Below are 18373 nucleotides of genomic sequence, written 5' to 3'. Positions count from 1 at the left end.
TTCCAATATGACCCTTCCTTATAAGGATTTGAAAGTTCCTGTCTAGAACTGACTTTACAGTGCCTATATTCTCAGCTGGTCTCTGACCAACTCTTAACAAATATTACATAGAATTGAAATTGACAGAATGTAAGGTATCATGATAGATGGCAAGTTAAGTATACACAAGGAGGAAGTATTTGTTTAGCACTCCCACCTATCATACCACATATTGCTGCCTAAATGTCACACTTTCCTTCTGAGGATTCCAAAGAAATCATGGGATAGGTTAAAAAGACACTTAAAAACCTGCCTGTCCCACTACCTATTTGGCACATTACAAATTTCAATATTTATGTTTAACTATAAAAAAAAAAAGCATACTTATGTTAGAAAATTTAGAAATCACAGGTTAAAAGAATTCCACCATTCATGTGTTTTTAGGTGAACTCTACATTTGGATGCACATAAAGTTAACAATCTTCTGGCACTGAAAAGAAGGAAAAAAGGCCACTGTAGCTAGGATAACAAGTATGAGGGAAAGAAAGATAGGAGATAGAGCAGTATGCTGAAACTTAAAGGTGAAAGAGAGCCTTATAAATAATATTAAGCCATTCAAGTTTTTGTGTGTACTTGCTTTGTTTGGGGAGGTCATAGGTAATGGGATAGGTAAGTGGCATCAACAAATTTGCATCTCAGAAAGTTCATTCTAGTTTTAATGTAAAAACAGCCTGGAATTAGGCAAGCATGGACACTGTTAAACCAACTAAGAGAAATTTATCATAGGCTTAAGTGAGAAATGAAGAAACTAGATGGAAGTAGAAAAATAGAGGAAAGTGGACAGATTCAAGGAAGATTTAAGAAATAAAACTGTCGAAGGAATTAAGGTGATGCAGAAGTAGGGGAAAGCTGGGCTTTCCTTGTCCCTCAAACACAGCTGTATTGAGGTCAGATCACTTGGAACACCCAGGAAATTGATCTGCAGACTGGCAGAAGGATCTCCATGGTTGGAGGGAGGCAGCATGGCAGGTACAAAGTATGTGGAAGTGAACTGGGGGAGAGAAAAATGGCAGTGCTGTGGAGGGGAGAGAACCCTTTCTGTGGAGAGACAAAAAAGAGAAAAGGAGGAGTTGAGAGAGTGCAGCACTGGATTTGCACAGGAGGAAAACCCATCTGGACAAACACAATGGAGAGCAACAAGTACTGAATGTTGCAGGTTTTTTGTTTTTTGTTTTTTTGGAAACAGCGTTTAGAGCTCAAACTCTGAGGTTCTGGAAGTGTGCAACTTTCTCTGGAGCAGAGCTGTGGCAGAGACTCCTAGGAGAAGGAGGGAACTGGCTCCAGAGCACATAGTGTGGCGTAGAGATCTCCCAGGCACACTAGGAGAGCGCATTCCCCTGCCTGGAGTACTTTTGGAAGAGGGTATATTGCCTTTCCAAGGACAAAAGACCCTGTAGGCTCAGCAAAAGGCCTTTCATAGGCAGGGGACAGAGTTGCACCCAGAGAACATGTAAACTTTTTGCTGCTTTTAGTGGTGCTCTGCCATGGATTCCATGCAATGCACAGAACTATTTTTCTGGGACAAAGGACATCAGACACAGTGTGGAAAGGCTCTGCTCCTGAGGAGGGGGGTGGGTCACTAAGTGCTAGGTTCTTTAAGATGTCAAGTTTTGAATCCCAGCAGTGCACAAAAGAAAGAACACAGGAGAGCTGTGGTGCAGAGAGAGCTGAACTGCCCTCATATTCTGTGAGGGCTGCCTGAATAGCTGGGGGTGTGAGATTCCTTGTCTGGGAACAAGAGATTTGGGTGGTGCCATTTCCTCTCCCCCCCCCCCACACCAATACCAACACAATGGACTTTGCTGGGCAGCAAAGAGGCCCCCGGTAGAGGTGGGGCCCATTTACACCAAACCCTGTCCCCCTATGCTTGGCAAATGCTTATTAACCAGGGCAAGACTGACTGTGAGCCAAGGCAGCCGGCCTTTCCTCCAGAAGACCAGCACAACCAGCACCCACCATGTACCAAGTGTACTGAAAATCCAGTGCTTCAAAATTATACCTGCAGTTCTGTTGGAACTAGGACTAGGCTTACTTTTTTTTTTCTTCTTTTTCTTTCTTCTTCATTTTTTCTTTTGGAATCAGTCTCACAGTTTCTTGTTTGTTTGTGTTTTTTTTTCTTTTTTTTTTTCATTTCCTTTTCTATTTTTGGATCAGGCCTCTTTATTCTTTTCTTTTTTCTTCTATTTTTATTTTCTTCTTGTTTTCCCTTTCTGTTTCTTTGGAATCAGCCTTTTAGTTTTTTATTCTCTGGGGTTCCCTCCCCCCTTTTCCCAGGCTTATTTTAACAAACAAATCAAAGCACACCTAGTTAAAGGTCCAAACACTCCCCACTGCAAGCAAGGAGAAGCTCCAGAGAGGACTGACCAGTGGGAAAGACCAGTCAAAACACAACAACAGAGTGCACGCAGCATACACCAGAAACACTTCCTCAAGTGCCAGGCCCTAGACAGTATATGACCTCTTTTAAATATAGCATTACTTTTAGGTGTAGGAAATGCAACAAACTTTTAAAACATGCAAAAGACAGAAACTTAGCCAAAATGACAAGAGAGAGGAATTTTCCCCAAAAGAAAAGTCAAGAAGAAATCAAAGCCAGGGGCTTGCTCAAAAGAGATATAAGCAATATATCTGAACAAGAATTTAGAACAAGTCATAAGACTACTAGCTGGGCTTGAAAAAAAGCATAGAAGACACCAGAGAAACCCTGGCTGCAGAGATCAAAGACCTAAAAAGTAGTCAGGCTGAAATAAAAAAAATACTGTAACTGAGATGCAAAACTGACTGGATAGAGTCATAACAAGGATTGAAGAAGCAGAGGAGAGAATAGGTGATATAGAAGATAAAATTATGGAAAATGATGAAGCTTAAGAGGGAAAGTAAACTATTAGATCACAAGGGAAGACTTAGAGAACTTAGTGATGCCATAAAATGGAACAATATCCATATAACAGGAGTCCAAGAAGAAGAAGAAGAACAGGAAAAAGGGGCAGAAGTTTTCTTTCAACAAATTATAGCTGAGAACTCCCCTAATCTGGGGAAGGAAAAAGGCATTCAAGTCCAAGAGGCAAGGAGAACTCCCCTCAAAATCAACAAGAACAGGTCAATACCATGACATACTGTAGTGAAAACTGCAAAATACAAAGGTAAAGAAAGAAATCTGAAAGCAGCTAGGGACAAAATGTCCTTAACCTACAAGGGTAGACACATGGGTTAGCAACAGATCTGTCCACTGAAATTTGGCAGGCCAGAAGGGAGTGGCAGGATATATTCAACGTACTGAATGGGTAAAACATGCACCCAACAATTCTTTATTCAGCAAGACTTCATTGTGAATAGAAAGAGACAAAGGGTTTCCCCAACAAACAAAAACTAAAGGAGTCTGTGACTGCTAAACCAGCCCTGCATGAAATTTTAAGGGGTACTCTGAGCAGAGAATGAATGAATGAATGAATGAAATTTAAAAATAAATAAATAAAAAGACCAAAGCAGCAAAGACTACCAAGGACCAGAGAACATCACCAGAAACACCAACTCTACAGGTAACACAATGGCACTAACTTCTTATTTTTCAATAATCACTCTGAATGTAAATGGACTAAAATGCTTCAATCAAAAAGACACAGGGTATCAGAAAAAAATAATAAAACAAAACTCATGTATATGCTGCCTACAAGAGATATCTACACCTGAAGACATGTGCTGACTGAAAGTGAGGGGATGGAGAACCAACTATCATGCTAACGGATGTCAAAAGAAAGCAAGAGTTGCTATACTTATATCAGATAAACTAGATTTTAAAACAAAGACTGTAACAAGAGAAGAAGGGCATTATATCATCATTAGGGGTCTTTTCACCAAGAAAATCTAGCAATTGTAAATATTTATGTCCTCAACTTGGACGAAACCAAATATATAAATCAGTTAATCACAAACATAAAGGAATTCATTGATAATAATACAGTAATAGTAGGGAACTTTACTCCTCCACATACAGCAATGGACAGATCATCTAAGCAGAAAATCAACAAGGAAACAATGGCTTTTAATGACACACTGGACCAGCTGAACTTAACAGATATATTCAGAGCATTTCATCTTAAAGCAGCAGAATACACATTGTTCTGGAGTGTATATACAACATTCTGCAGAACAGATCACATACTGAGTCACAAATCAGACCTCAACAGGTACAAAAAGATCAAGATCATACCATACATGTTTTCCGATTACAACACTATGAAACTTGAAGTCAACCACAAGAAAAAATTTGGAAAGTCCTCAAATATATGGAGGCTAAAGAACATTGTACTAAAAAATAAATAGGTTAACCAGGCAATTAAAGAAGAAATTAAAAAATACATGGAAGCCAATGAAAATGAAAACATGTCAGTCCAAACCTTTTGGAATGCAGCAAAGACAATCCTAAGAGCAAAGTATATTGCAATTAAAGCCTATCTCAAGAAGCAAGAAAGGTCCTAAACGTACAACCTAGCCTTACACCTAAAGGAACTAGAAAAGGAACAGCAAATAAAGCTTTAGCCAGCAGAAGAAGGGAAATAATAAGGATTAGAGAAGAAATAAACAATATAGAAACAAACAAAACAATACAACAGGTCAATGAAACTAAAGGCTAGTTCTTGGAAATAAAATTGATAACCCCTAGCCAGGCTTATCAAAAAGAAAAAAGAAAGGATCCAAATAGATAAAATCACAAACAAAAGAGGAGATTTTGCAAACACCGCAGAAATACAATTACAAAAGAATACTATGAAAAATTATATGCCAAGAAACTGAGCAATCAGGAAGAAATGGACAAATTCCTAAAAACCCATAAACTACCAGGACGCCTAGATGGCTCAGTTGGTTAACCAAGAGTCTGTGCTGACAGTACAGAGCCTGCTTGAAATTCTCTCTCCTCTTTCTGCCCTTCCCCCGCTTACACTCTTGCACTCTCTCTCTCTCAAAATAAATAAATAAACTTGCAAGGAAAAGAAAAGAAACCCACAAACTACGAAAACTGAAACAGTAAGAAATAGAAAATTTAAATTTTTTTTTTTTTCAACATTTTTTATTTATTTTTGGGACAGAGAGAGACAGAGCATGAACGGGGGAGGGGCAGAGAGAGAGGGAGACACAGAATCGGAAACAGGCTCCAGGCTCCGAGCCATCGGCCCAGAGCCTGACGCGGGGCTCGAACTCACGGACCGCGAGATCGTGACCTGGCTGAAGTCGGACGCTTAACCGACTGCGCCACCCAGGCGCCCCAGAAATAGAAAATTTGAACAGACCCATAACCAGGAAAGAAATTGAATCAGTAATCAAAAAATCTCCCAAGAAACAAGAGTCCTGGGCCGGATGGCTTCCCAGGGGAATTCTACCAGTCATTTAAACAAGAGTTCATACATAGTCTTCTCAAACTGTCCCCAAAAAAGTAAATGGAAGGAAATCTTCCAAACTTAATCTATGAAGCCAGCATTACCTTGATTCCAAAACCAGCTAAAGATCCCTCTAAAAAGGACAATTACACACTAATATCCCTGATGAACCTAGATGCAAAAAATTCTCAACAAGATACCAGCAAAGAGAATTCAACATTACATTAAAAAAAGTATTCACTATGATCAAATGGGATTTACTCCTGGGCTGCAGGGCTGGTTCAATATTTGCAAAACAATCACAGTGATACACCACATTAATAAAAGAAAGGATTAGGGGCACCTAGGTGGCTCAGTTGGTTGAGCATCCAACCTCAGCTCAGGTCATGATCTCACGGTCCGTGGGTTCGAGCCCCACGTTGGGCTCTGTGCTGACAGCTTGAAGCCTGGAGCCCGCTTCAGAATCTATGTCTTCCTCTCTCTCTCTGCCTCTCCCACACTCACACTCTCTCAAAAATGAATAAACATTAAAAAAAGAAAGAAAGAAAGGATTAGAACCATATAATTTTCTCAGTAAATGCAGAAAAAACATTGGACAAAATACAGCATCCATTCTTGATTTAAAAAAAACCTCAACAGGGGCGCCTGGGTGGCTCAGTCGGTTAAGCATCCGACTTCGGCTCAGGTCATGATCTCACAGTCCGTGAGTTTGAGCCCCGCGTCGGGCTCTGTGCTGACAGCTCAGAGCCTGGAGCCTGCTTCGGATTCTGTGTCTCCCTTTTTCTAACCCTCCCCCATTCATGCTCTCTCTCTGTCTCAAAAATAAATAAACATTTAAAACAATTAAAAATAAAATTAAAAAAACCTCAACAAAGTACAGATAGATGGAACATACCTCAACATCATAAAGGCCATATGTGTGAAAGACGCACAGCTAATCCCATCCTCAATGTGGAAAACCTGAGAGCCTTTCCCCTACAGTCAGGAACAAGATATGAATGCCCACTCTCACCATTACTACTTAATATAGCACTGAAAGTCTTAGACTCAGCAATCAAATAGCAAAAACAAATAAAAGGCATAGAAATTGCCAAGGAAGAAGTCAAACTTTCACTATTTGCAGATGCTATGACACTCTATGTAGAAAACCCAAAAGACTCCACCAAAAAATTGCTAGAACTAATACATGAATTCAGCAAAGTTGTGGGATATAAAATCAACATGCAGAAATCTTGCATTTCTATATACCAATAGCAAAGCAGCAGAAATCAAGGAACTGGTCCCATTTACAACTGCACCAAAAACAATAAGATACTTAAGAATAAACTTAACTACAGAGGTAAAAGATCTATACTCTTTAAACTATGAACACTTATGAAAGATATTGAAGAAGACACAAAGAAATGTAAAAACATTCCATGTTCACTGACTGGAAGAAAAAACACTGTTAAAATATCTATACTACCCAAAGCAATCTATACATTTAATGCAATCCCTATCAAAATACCACCAGCATTCTTCACAGAGCTAGATCAAACAATCCTAAAATTTATATGGAACCAAAAAAGACCCAAATAGCCAAAGCAATCTTGAAAAATAAAAATAAAACTGGAGGCATCATGATTCTGAATTTCACACTATTTTACAAAGCTGTAGTCACCAAGACAGTATGATACTGGCACAAAAACAAACACATAGATCAGTAGAAGAGAATAGAAAACACAGAAATGGACCCTCAACTATATGGTCAATTCATCTTTGAAAAAGCAGGGAAAAAAAAACAATAGAAAAAAGTCTCTTCAGTAAATGGTGCTGGGAAAACTGGATGGTGACATGCAGAAGAATAAAACTGGACCACTTTCTTATACCACACACAAAAATAAATTCAAAATGGATGAAAGCCTCAAATGTTAGACAGGAAACCATCAAAATCCTACAGAAGAACACAGGCAGCAACTTCTCTGACCTTGGCTGGAGCAACTTCTTACCAGACATGTAGCCGAGAGGCCAGGGAAAGAAAAGCAAACATGAACTATTGGGACATCAAGATAAAAAGCTTCTGCACTGCAAAGAAAACAACAAAACTAAAATGCAGCCTACAGAGTGGGAGAAGACATATCCAAATGACATATCCAATAAAGGGTTAGTATCCAAAATCTATAAAGAACTTATCAAACTCAACACCCACAAAACAAACAACCCAATTAAGAAATGGGCAGAAGACATGAATAGACACTTTTCCAAAGAAAACATCCAGATGGCCAACCGACACATGAAAAAATGTTCAACATCACTCATCATTAGGGAAATACAAATCAAAACAAAAATAAGATAACACTCAACTGTTAGAAGGCTTAAAATTAACAAGACAAGAAACAACATGTGTTGGCAAGGATGCAGAGAAAGGAGAACCCTTTTGCACTGCTGGTGGGAATGCAAACTGGCGCAGCCACTCTGGAGAACAGTATGGAGGTTCCTCAAAAACCTGAAAACAGAACCATCCTATGATCCAGCAATTACGCTATTAGGCATTTACCCGAAGGCTACAAAAATACAAATTTGAAGGGGTACATGCACCCCAATGTTTATAAGCAGCATTATCAATAATAAATAACTACCAAGTATGGAAAGAGCCCAAATGTCTATCAACTGATGAATGGATAAAGAAGATGTGGGATATACAGACAATGGAATATTATTCAGACATCAAAAAAAAAAAAAAGAAAGAAAGAAATCTTGCCATTTGCAATGACATGGATGAAGCTAGAGAATATTGTGCTAAGTGAAATAAGTCAGTCTGAGAAAGACAAATACCATATCGTCTCACTCATATGTGGAATTTAAGAAATAAATGAACAAAGGGAAAAGAAAGAGACACATCAAGAAAGAGACTCTTAATTATGGAGAACAGGGGAGCCTGGGTGGCTCAGTTGGTTAAGTGTCCGACTTTGGCTCAGGTCAGGATCTCACGGTTTGTGAGTTCAAGCCCCGCATCAGGCTCCGTGCTGACAGCTCTTTGTCTCCCTCTCTCTCTGCCCCTCCCCCACTCATGCTCTGTCTCCCTCTCTCTCTCAAAAGTAAACATTAAAAAAATTAAAAAAAATTTTTTTTAAATTATGGAGAACAAACTGATGGTTACTAGAAGGGAAGTGCAGTGTAGGATGGGTTAAATAGGTGATGAAGATTAAGGAATGCTGAGCACCTGGTGATGTATGGAAGTGTTGAATCACTATATTGTACACTTGAAACTAATATTACACTGTAGGTTAACTAACTGGAATTTAAATTAAAACTCAAGAAAAAATTACATATAGTTATATCAGACTTTAAGTACTGATAGGGGAGAAAAAAAAAATGAAGTCAACGTAGATCTTTCTCCTTCAAAATGAAAGGAAAACTAAAAACTGTTTTCACACCAAAAAATGAAAGTTCATTGGCAGACCTACATTATGAATAATGATAAAGAAAGTTGTTTAGGCAGTAGAAAAATGACACCAGATGGCATCATGGATCAATACAAAGGAAGGCAGATTGTTGGGAAGAGTATATGTGTGGATAAATTTAAAATGCGTTTTCCCCCTCATTCTTAAAGTTCTTCAACAAGTAACTGTTTGAAGAACATACAATAATGGAGCACTGGGGTTTACAATACATTGTAGAAGTAAATGACAACAACAGCACAAAATATGAGAAGAGGTAAATAGTAGTATACTGTAAAGTAGTATAACATTTGAAGTTAAATGGGATAAATAGCCTAGAGAAGCCACTAAAAAAAAAAAAAAAAAAAAAAAAAAATCAAACAATGATGGCTCAAAAGCCAACAGTGGAGATACATGCAATGTTAAACAGTGTCAGAAATATTATCAGGGATAAAAAGAGACACTCATAGTAATAAGGACACCAACTCATCAAAAAACCCTAAGCATCAAAATCTTTCAGAACTTAGAGTACAGACAAAAGGCCCTATACTAAAATCAATTGTGTATCCCTACAAAACTCTATACAAAATATCTATACAAAATTGTGTTTCTATATAAAAAATAATACATTGAATTTAAAAAAGATTTACAATCTCATTAAAAACATGAAAATATGTATGGATAAAGTTAACCAAATATACGGAAAATGTAAACAACTTAAAATTACAAAATAGCACTGAAAGAAATTTACAATTATCTGGAAACTGACTGATAAATTCCATGCAATCTCAATCAAAATTTCCTCAGGCTGTTTTTTTGTAGGAGCTTACAATATGATATGAATCACATAGAAATAAATGCAAAGATCCTAGAATAACCTAACAATTTTGAAAACAAAAAACAAAGACTCATATTACCAAATTTCAAGGCTTACTATAAAAGCTATACCAATCAAGTCAATATATTATTAGCCTAAGAACAGACCTATAGATAAATGAAATAATATAAAGTCCACAAAGACTCACAAATATATGTGCATCCGATTTTCAATTAAAATGCAAATCTAATTTATAATCTAAGAACAGTTTTTTCAACAAATGATACTGGGACAATAGACTATCCATATGGGAAAAATAATAAACTTTTATCCTTACTTCAAACCACATATAAAAATTAAGTTCAAAAAAAAATTAAGTTCAAATGAATCACAAACCTAACCATAAAATAAAAATTTAGAAATTTCTGGGAAAAAAGGGAGAAAATTCATAATCTTGGGTAAGCTAAGATTTCTTAAGTCCTAAAAAGCACAAAACAAACAAACAAAAAAGAACAAACCCAAAGTTAAAATTTTCTTTTTCTTAAAATTAAACACTGAAAATGAAAGGCCATAGACAGAAAATATTTGCAATACATATATATCTGACAAAGTACTTGTATCCATAATATATAAAAGAATTATTAAAATTCAATAATAAAAGGCATGGGAATGACAAGAGCAGTTTCTTCTGGGGACAAAGAGAAAATACAGGGAGGGAATCAATTTTATCTACATTAATTTCTTTAAAAACTGCTAAGTAGTGGGTACACAGGCCTTTATTATAATTTTATTTATTCTTCGCTTCATCTTTAAAATATTTACAACTTAAAAATCAAAAGTTAACACTACACCCAAAGAAAAACTTTAATTCATATTACTCCATGAAACTATCATAGTCACTAAGACATTTAATACATAATTTAATACATTTAATTAATGTATTAAAATATAAAATATAAAAAATATAAAATACAAAAAATAAGACATTTAATACATAAACATAATACATAAACACTAAGACATTTAATACATAAACACATGTAAAATCGGAGGAAGCAAAAAGATTCAGTTATATTTCTAGTTTTTTACTAGTCATTCCTACTTGAATGATTAAATGTTTCCCTTATCACTTCAATCAACTAACTAAAAAGAATTTACTGATCTTTCCCCATACGATGGACTTAGACTCTTCTGTTTTCTTTGTTCATTCCATCATTTTACAAGTCATAAATCAGCATACTGTTTAGGAGCACAACCTTCAGGGCCAAACTGCCTGGGTTCAAATACTGACTACCACTCAAAAACTGCCTAACCTTGAGCAAGTTAATTAATCTCTCTGTGCTTCAGGACAAATGTTAAATACATGTAAGATGCCTAGAGCTAAACCTGGCAAATAATCATATTCAATAAATGATTACCATTCTTTTTTCTCCTTCGTAACTGCTCAATCACCATGATTATAACTGTGTCCTGACTTATCTTTGTCTTTTTTTTATCTTTGTTCCCCCTTAGTATCAAGGAAGGTATTAAGTAAGTCTTGTTACTTGTTCCCATAACAATCTGACCTCTCTCTCCCTATTTCTGGTCATCAGTAGTGGAGATCTAGACTACTACAGCTTTCTTCTTACAAGCCTTCCTCTTCATTTTCTCTCCATTCCAATCTATTATACTCTATTGTGGGATTAATCTTTATCCCTTTCCATAAAATCCTCTTTCTTATAGCAAGAGTAGTTCTATGAGGTTTTGTAGAAGGAAAAAAAAGCATTTCACAGTGGGTTCTGAATTAATCACTAGAATAAAAAGTATGGTAGAAGAAAGTCTCAAAGTTGAGTTTTAATCATACAGTTATCAAAGCAAGCTAAATTTATTACTATGAAAGTAGCAACAACACATTATAAATTGCTTTTGAGTAAGCATTAGCAGTTCCCTATTATATCAGCAATCATTCCTACCATAGTTTGAGTCTGAGATTTGATTTAGTATAAAAATCACCAGTCTTTTCTGAGTAATCACTCACCTCTCTGGGCCCTTGTCTCTTTGTTATAAATAAAATGTTATATAAATGCCATTAGTCCATGCTCCCAGATCCTAGAAGGTAACACTAATTAAGCACAACATTCTTTCTTGATGAGCCCAGAGTAAGCTGAGTATCCAGAAAATTAATACCGATGGAGAAACTAGCAGAGGCGAACCTATGTGTCATTTTGAACTACATAATCTTTGTAATTTCTTTTAATTTTAAATGTATGTGAAACTATTCTAAGGCTATACAAATCTATATAAAACTCTCTTAATTTAAAATTTGATAATACTTCTATTTCCATTTATAATTCTAGAAATCTAGAAGGCATTCTGAAATCTTTTGTCAAAATTATTTTTTATAGTTTCAAAGTAATTTGGATTAAAATTTAAAATTATATTTTTAAACAAATTTCACTGTGATTATTTCATTATGAATTCATACACTTGGTGACCATGTATTTTGCATCACTACTAAAATGGGCCCAAATTGACATGGGCACACAAAAGTTATATAAGCTACTCTTTGAAAAGTAGTTCCTAGAAATTTAAACATGAAACTTTTTTTTTTAACATTTACCTTTTTTCTTCTTTTGCTCTCAGCTGTTCTTCCTGTCTCAAAACTTGAACCATTATTGACTCAAAAACTCCACTTGTCAAGCCTGCCAAATTTCGTGGTGTTGACCGACGCCTTGTTGAGGTACATGCAGTTCCCTTCTCATCCTCCAGTCCATAATAGCCTCTAGATGTGACTGCTATCGTTGTCTTTTCTCTCAGGTGCCTTGGAGAAGAATAAGTCAATTCATAAGATTAAACCTTCTGGGTAAGCAATAAACCCACTTAGCCAGCATCTTAAGAATAATCCCTTTTGTTAATTATATAAAAAGTATATCGTTAAACCTTACTTAACTAACTATGCTCCAGATTTTTTTTTTTTTTTTGATGTTTATTTTTGAGAGAAAGAGAGAGAGAGAGAGAAGCACATGGGGGGAGGACAGATAGAGGGAGACAGAGGATCTGAAGTGGGTTCTCTGACAGCAGAAAGCCCAATATGGGGCTGGAACTCAAGAGCCACAAGATCATGACCTCAGCCAAAGTCAGATGCTTAACTGACTGAGCCACCCAGGTGCCCCTATGCTCCAGATTTTTACTCACCCTACGTTAATTTCTAGTTTTCCTTACCCATATCATAAAATCAGTCTGAGTGATAGTCCCTTCCCTACATTTAAGAAATATATAAATCTTGGGTCACCTGGGTGGCTCAGTTGGTTAGGCGTCCGACTTCAGCTCAGGTCATGATCTCGTGGTCAGCAGACTCGAGCCCCACATTGGGCTCTGTGCTGGCAGCTCAGAGCCTGGAGCCTGCTTCAGATTCTGTGTCTCCCTCTCTCTCTGCCCCTCCCCCACTTATGCTCTGTCTCTCTCCCTCTCTCAAAAATAAATAAACATTAAAAAAATTTAAAAAAAGAAATATATAAATCTTTAGCACTAAAATTAAGCATTAAAACACTATCTCTTTAATGGAAAAAAGTTTATTGTTTGCAAAATTAAATGCAGCTCATCTTTACATTTCTTCATGTATTTCATACTACTTATCATTGGTATAGGAGAATAAACAATACTACAAAAACATTTTGGGGGAGTAAATTCATGGTACATAAACACTTTGAAGAAATTCTAAACAAATGAAGTATTACAATATATAAGTGCAAATTCAGAAAACTGACTAACCTATAATAAGAATCTTGGAATTGAGATTACCTCTTCAATGTCACCACAAATGTCTCTCTACTCTATAATGTTCTATTAATATTAGACTAGGACTTGAAGATACTGCTGAAAAAGTTTCTCAGGAGTTTAATTATCCATATATCCCCTTAATGAATTTGAAATAACTGATTAAAATAATGTATAATGGAAGGGATGCCTGGGTAGCTCAGTCGTTTAAGCATTCAACTCATGATTTTGGCTCAGGCCATGATCTCACAATTGTGATATCAAGCCCCACAACAGGCTCTGTGCTGAGTGTGCAGTATGCCTGGAGTCTCTCTGTCTCTCTCTCTCTCTCTCCTCTTTTCCTTCTGGTGAGCACACGCATACTCATTCTCTCTCTCTCAAAATAAGTAAATAAACTTAAAAAAAGTTTACACTGGGGAAAAAAAACATTAATCTTATCAAGTTTTAAAGTTTAAATTAAAACCTGACTTCTGAACTTTTATCTGTAAAAGGGAGAATTACAAAAAGCATCAGGGAAAATACCTACTCTTCTACCTTGCAAAATATTCCAGAGCCTCTGAAGGTTTTGTACATGGTGTTGTTTCTACAATGGCAAAATCAAGTCAATACCCCATGTAAGCATTCAATATGCTCAATAAGAATCTATGTAAATTAAAAGTTGACCCTGTAATCAAATTTTCCTGCTTTCCTACAAGCTTTTCTTAAAATAGGGTAAGGTTCAACAAAACAAACCTTAATGGCATGAAATACAATCAAATGCCTGTCCATCTTGGACTTTGTTCACAGTGGTTTATTACTTTAAATTAGAAGAACTTTTATAACAATCTTAGTCTCAGGGCATCTAGATCCCATGAATGGTACAACTACAAGGTTCTATTGAACTATGGCACTGTTATGTATTTTTTTTTGTTATAGGGGATAATAATGTAACTGATTTAGCTTTAAGTAGGTCATGAACTTTTAAATTAGTTTTCAACTAATCCTGAAGAATTTGGGCTAATGTAGCCACACTGTTTCAGGCTGTGATTATTTTATGCACAATAGCATAGATCTGTATGATGGCTAATTGGGCTGGGAATAAGGAATGTGGACCAAAAGTTAATAAACTGGTGATAAAAGTAATTTTAATTACTTCCTCATCAATACTAATGGAAGAGAACATTAATGCACTGAAACATGAGTTCTCAGAGGTCACAGTATATGCAGAGCACTGGGAGTAAGGAGAGTTGAGGGAAATAGTAAGACACACAGCTAAATTGTTACGTAAACAAGTCAGCAACCAAATTTTACCCTTTAACTTCAAGTAGAGAAGTCCTACAAGCAGAAGATGAAGTTATATAAACTACTTTTTAAACAGTATTTTTTCAGAAATTAATATCCTTTAGAGAAATATTCAAAGAGAAATTAATATCCTTTACTACTCATCAGAAATAAAAATGGATATGCTTTGATATTTATCATTCATAATTAAAATACAAAAAGGAAAACTATAATGTAGCTTTCATATCAACATGTAAAGATTAAAAAGACATATTCCTCAGTGTTGGGGAGAATCTAAGAAAAGAATAATTCTATACAATATTGGATGTGTAAAATGGGCACACCATTTTTATAAGTCAATTTGGTAAGAATCATTAAAATTTAACGTGCACATATCCTTTGACCCTTCATGCTCCTAGAAATTTACCCTACAGGTGTATCTCCACAACTGTGAGCAATAATACACATACACACACACACACACACACACACACACACACACACACACACACACACACACGTTTGCAGAGTACTTTTAAAAAGAATAACCCCCAAGGCCCCTGGGTGGTTCAGTAAGTTAAGCAACTAACTCTTGGTTTCAGCTCAGATCATGATCTCACGGTTTGTGAGTTCAAGCCCTGTGTCAGTCTCTGCAGCTGGCAGCATAGAGCCTGCTTGGGATTATCTCTCTCCCTCTCTCTTTGCCCCTCCCCTGCTCATGCTGTCTCTGTCTCTCTCAAAATAAATAGGTAAACTTAAATAAAAAAGTAAGAAGAATAACCTGTAAACATAAATGTCCTTTTATACAACATGGATTAAATAATGTGTACCATAACATGGAATAACATCCATCCATCAAAAGGAGTAAGGAAGTCTGTATGTACTCACTATAAAAGATGTCTACATTACATTGCTGAATGTGAAAAAAATTCTGAATATATCTTTTAAGCCAAAAGCAATCATGTATAAATAAGTATATGTAAACATATATATGGCACCAAGTAGCATGTGTGTTTGTATACAAGTTCAAAGTCTCATCTGACTACTGCAATCTCTTTGTGACAGGCACCCTGGCTTCTACTCTGATCTCTTTACAGTCTATTCTTCATGCAGCAACCCAGGTCATCCTTTTGAAAGGTAATCAGATCATGTCATCCCCCTGCTCTGTCTCCTCCAAAGCCTTTCAGTTACACTTAAAATAAAAACCAAAATTCTGATGGCCTATAAGACCAGTGTGATATGACCCTCATCAACCACTCCAGACCTCATTTTATACCATTTTGCTCATTGCTCTTTGTGTTCTGGCCACAAATGTCTCTGTTATTCTTAGTCACACCAATATCAGCTTTGCCTTTGATCAAGCTCATCCTCACTTCAGGCACTCTTCCCCCAAGTATCCGTATGGCTAGGCATTATCACTTTATCCTAATGTCTGTTCAATAGCAGTTGAGAGGACTTCCTGAGAGGACTTCCCTGACCATCATAACTGGTAAAGGATCCCTTGTTACTCTGTTCCCTTACCCATTTCTTTTCCTTCCTGTTTACCACGACATTATATTGTATAATTACCTATTTATTTGGTAATTTTTCAACTCACCAGAATAAAAGCTCCAGGAGAATAAGGATTTTGTTTTTTTAATGGATGTAACTTCAGAGCCACACACACACACACACACACACACACACACACACACACACACACACACACAAGATATATGGAAGGATACAAGCCAAGCTATTTTTCATTTTAAATTTACAGACATAATTCAAGTTGAAAAGTTGCAGCCATCTATTTTCTCCAGAGTGAAATACCTATCAAACAATTGTTACTAACTACTTGGGTTTCATTTATCAGAGAATAAAATACAATAAGACAAAAATAAATCTCACCTCCAAATAAGAATTGTCAGACAACCAATCAACAATCAAATCATACACTAAAATAACTCTCCCTTTCCAAAATTCAAGCTTTTGTACTATTAGGAAAATTAGTTTATGAAATCACTCTGGCAATAGTTTGAAAATAACAGATTGCTAGCTATAAGCAAAAGCTAAGCAATAATTACAGTGGACTCAATGAGTTTTAGTTACCCTTTGTTTTTGTTTTTTTCACATAAAGCATCAAAGGTCTTTTCTGTGTTGTTAACACATTCCAAATTTAAGAATTCAGAGGCTTAATTCTGTTTCAAATTATTCAAGTATTAATAAAGAAGTAAATTGCTATTTAAGCTTTACTTATGGTTAATACATGCACTAATACTGCCCACCCCAAAAAAACAGATGTTTGAAAAAGTTTCCCATATTATGTGATTTTCGTTGTTGCTATCAAAACAAAGAAATGTGTCACCTATAAAAACTCTATCTAGGGGCGCCTGGGTGGCGCAGTCGGTTAAGCGTCCGACTTCAGCCAGGTCACGATCTCGCGGTCCGTGAGTTCGAGCCCCGCATCGGGCTCTGGGCTGAAGGCTCAGAGCCTGGAGCCTGCTTCCGATTCTGTGTCTCCCTCTCTCTCTGCCCCTCCCCCGTTCATGCTCTGTCTCTCTCTGTCTCAAAAATAAATAAACGTTAAAAAAAAAAAAAAAAAAAAAAAAAAAAAATAAAAACTCTATCTGTACAACTAAAAACTTGGAAACAAAATTATCTAATCTGTTGAAAAATATTCTAAATAAAGAGTTTCAGTCAAAATAGAACAAAGGAAGATATAGATAGAACAAAGGAAGCTATAATTACAGAAGAGGGCCACAGAATGATGGAGCACAGTTACTGATGACATATAGCCCAGCAAAGAGAAAGCCATTAGGCTATCCTGACCTCTCTCCAGTCCTCCTGTCAGTGCCTCCCATTGACTGAACCCAATCAAAAGCCAGAACACAAGGCAGACCAGTTGATGCAGTCCTTAGAAATCAGCCTCCTGGGACACAGCACAGTGCACAAAAGTGGAGAATAGATTTGGATGGGCAAATGAAAATTATCCATCAAAGTAGAACCATAGTATTATTAGACTTCAAGAACAACTATTTGAAATTAGGGAAGACAAAACTCTCATTGGTTTATTTCAACAAAAACTTTTGCCTGTCTAATATAGTCAGCCCAGCTTACAATGCCATTCCATCTGGATGTATGCATCTTTATGAGCTCTGAACTACCAAAGTCATTAAAGCTAAGTATTAAAATAAATTTAATATAAAACAAAACTTTCAAATAGTTCTACAGTCAAGTATTAACCAAGATTTTCAAAACTAATGAAATATCACAATGTCCTCACCAAAACTAACGTTTTGTAACATTAATGTTAACGCTTATTTTAAAATATGCTTATTTCTCATGTTTAAGTATTTAGATTGTAACACTTTACAATATACAAAATATAATAGTACAGAATATGATTAAATGATTGATAAATAAATATAGATACATTGGGGGTACCTATTCAAAATATTTTCTGCTTGGGAAGCCAGATCATAAAAGTTTGGAAACAAGTACTCTCATATTCAGCTGTACTGAATATCCAGAAAAGTTTTAAGAAAAAAAGTCTTCATGCCTACAAAAAAAGGTATTTATTAGACTATGAAATTTATTTCTTACTTGATATTCCTTACCTATTCTCCCAGTTATTACTCTTATTCCCCTTGCATTTTTAACCCATCATCATCCAGATCTCCAATCTCTTATTTGATTCCTTCATTTGCACTAATATAATTCAGCCT

General features: G+C 36.0%; 1 protein-coding gene across 3 annotated transcripts in view; it reads right to left on the bottom strand.

The window, feature by feature from the left end:
- Positions 1-18373, bottom strand: part of KIAA2026 (KIAA2026 ortholog) — a 129847-nt gene that overhangs the window by 96095 nt on the left and 15379 nt on the right. For all 3 annotated transcript variants that reach the window (XM_058695431.1, XM_058695429.1, XM_058695430.1), the window contains one exon: positions 12250-12450. In XM_058695431.1, coding sequence (XP_058551414.1) covers positions 12250-12450 — 201 coding nt within the window. The remainder of the gene's footprint in view (positions 1-12249; positions 12451-18373) is intronic.

Source organism: Neofelis nebulosa, chromosome 12 (assembly GCF_028018385.1).
Source record: "Neofelis nebulosa isolate mNeoNeb1 chromosome 12, mNeoNeb1.pri, whole genome shotgun sequence".
Classification (NCBI taxonomy): domain Eukaryota; kingdom Metazoa; phylum Chordata; class Mammalia; order Carnivora; family Felidae; genus Neofelis; species Neofelis nebulosa.
The sequence above is the reverse complement of the archived record's forward strand: the minus strand, read 5'-3'. Positions and strand labels throughout refer to the sequence as shown.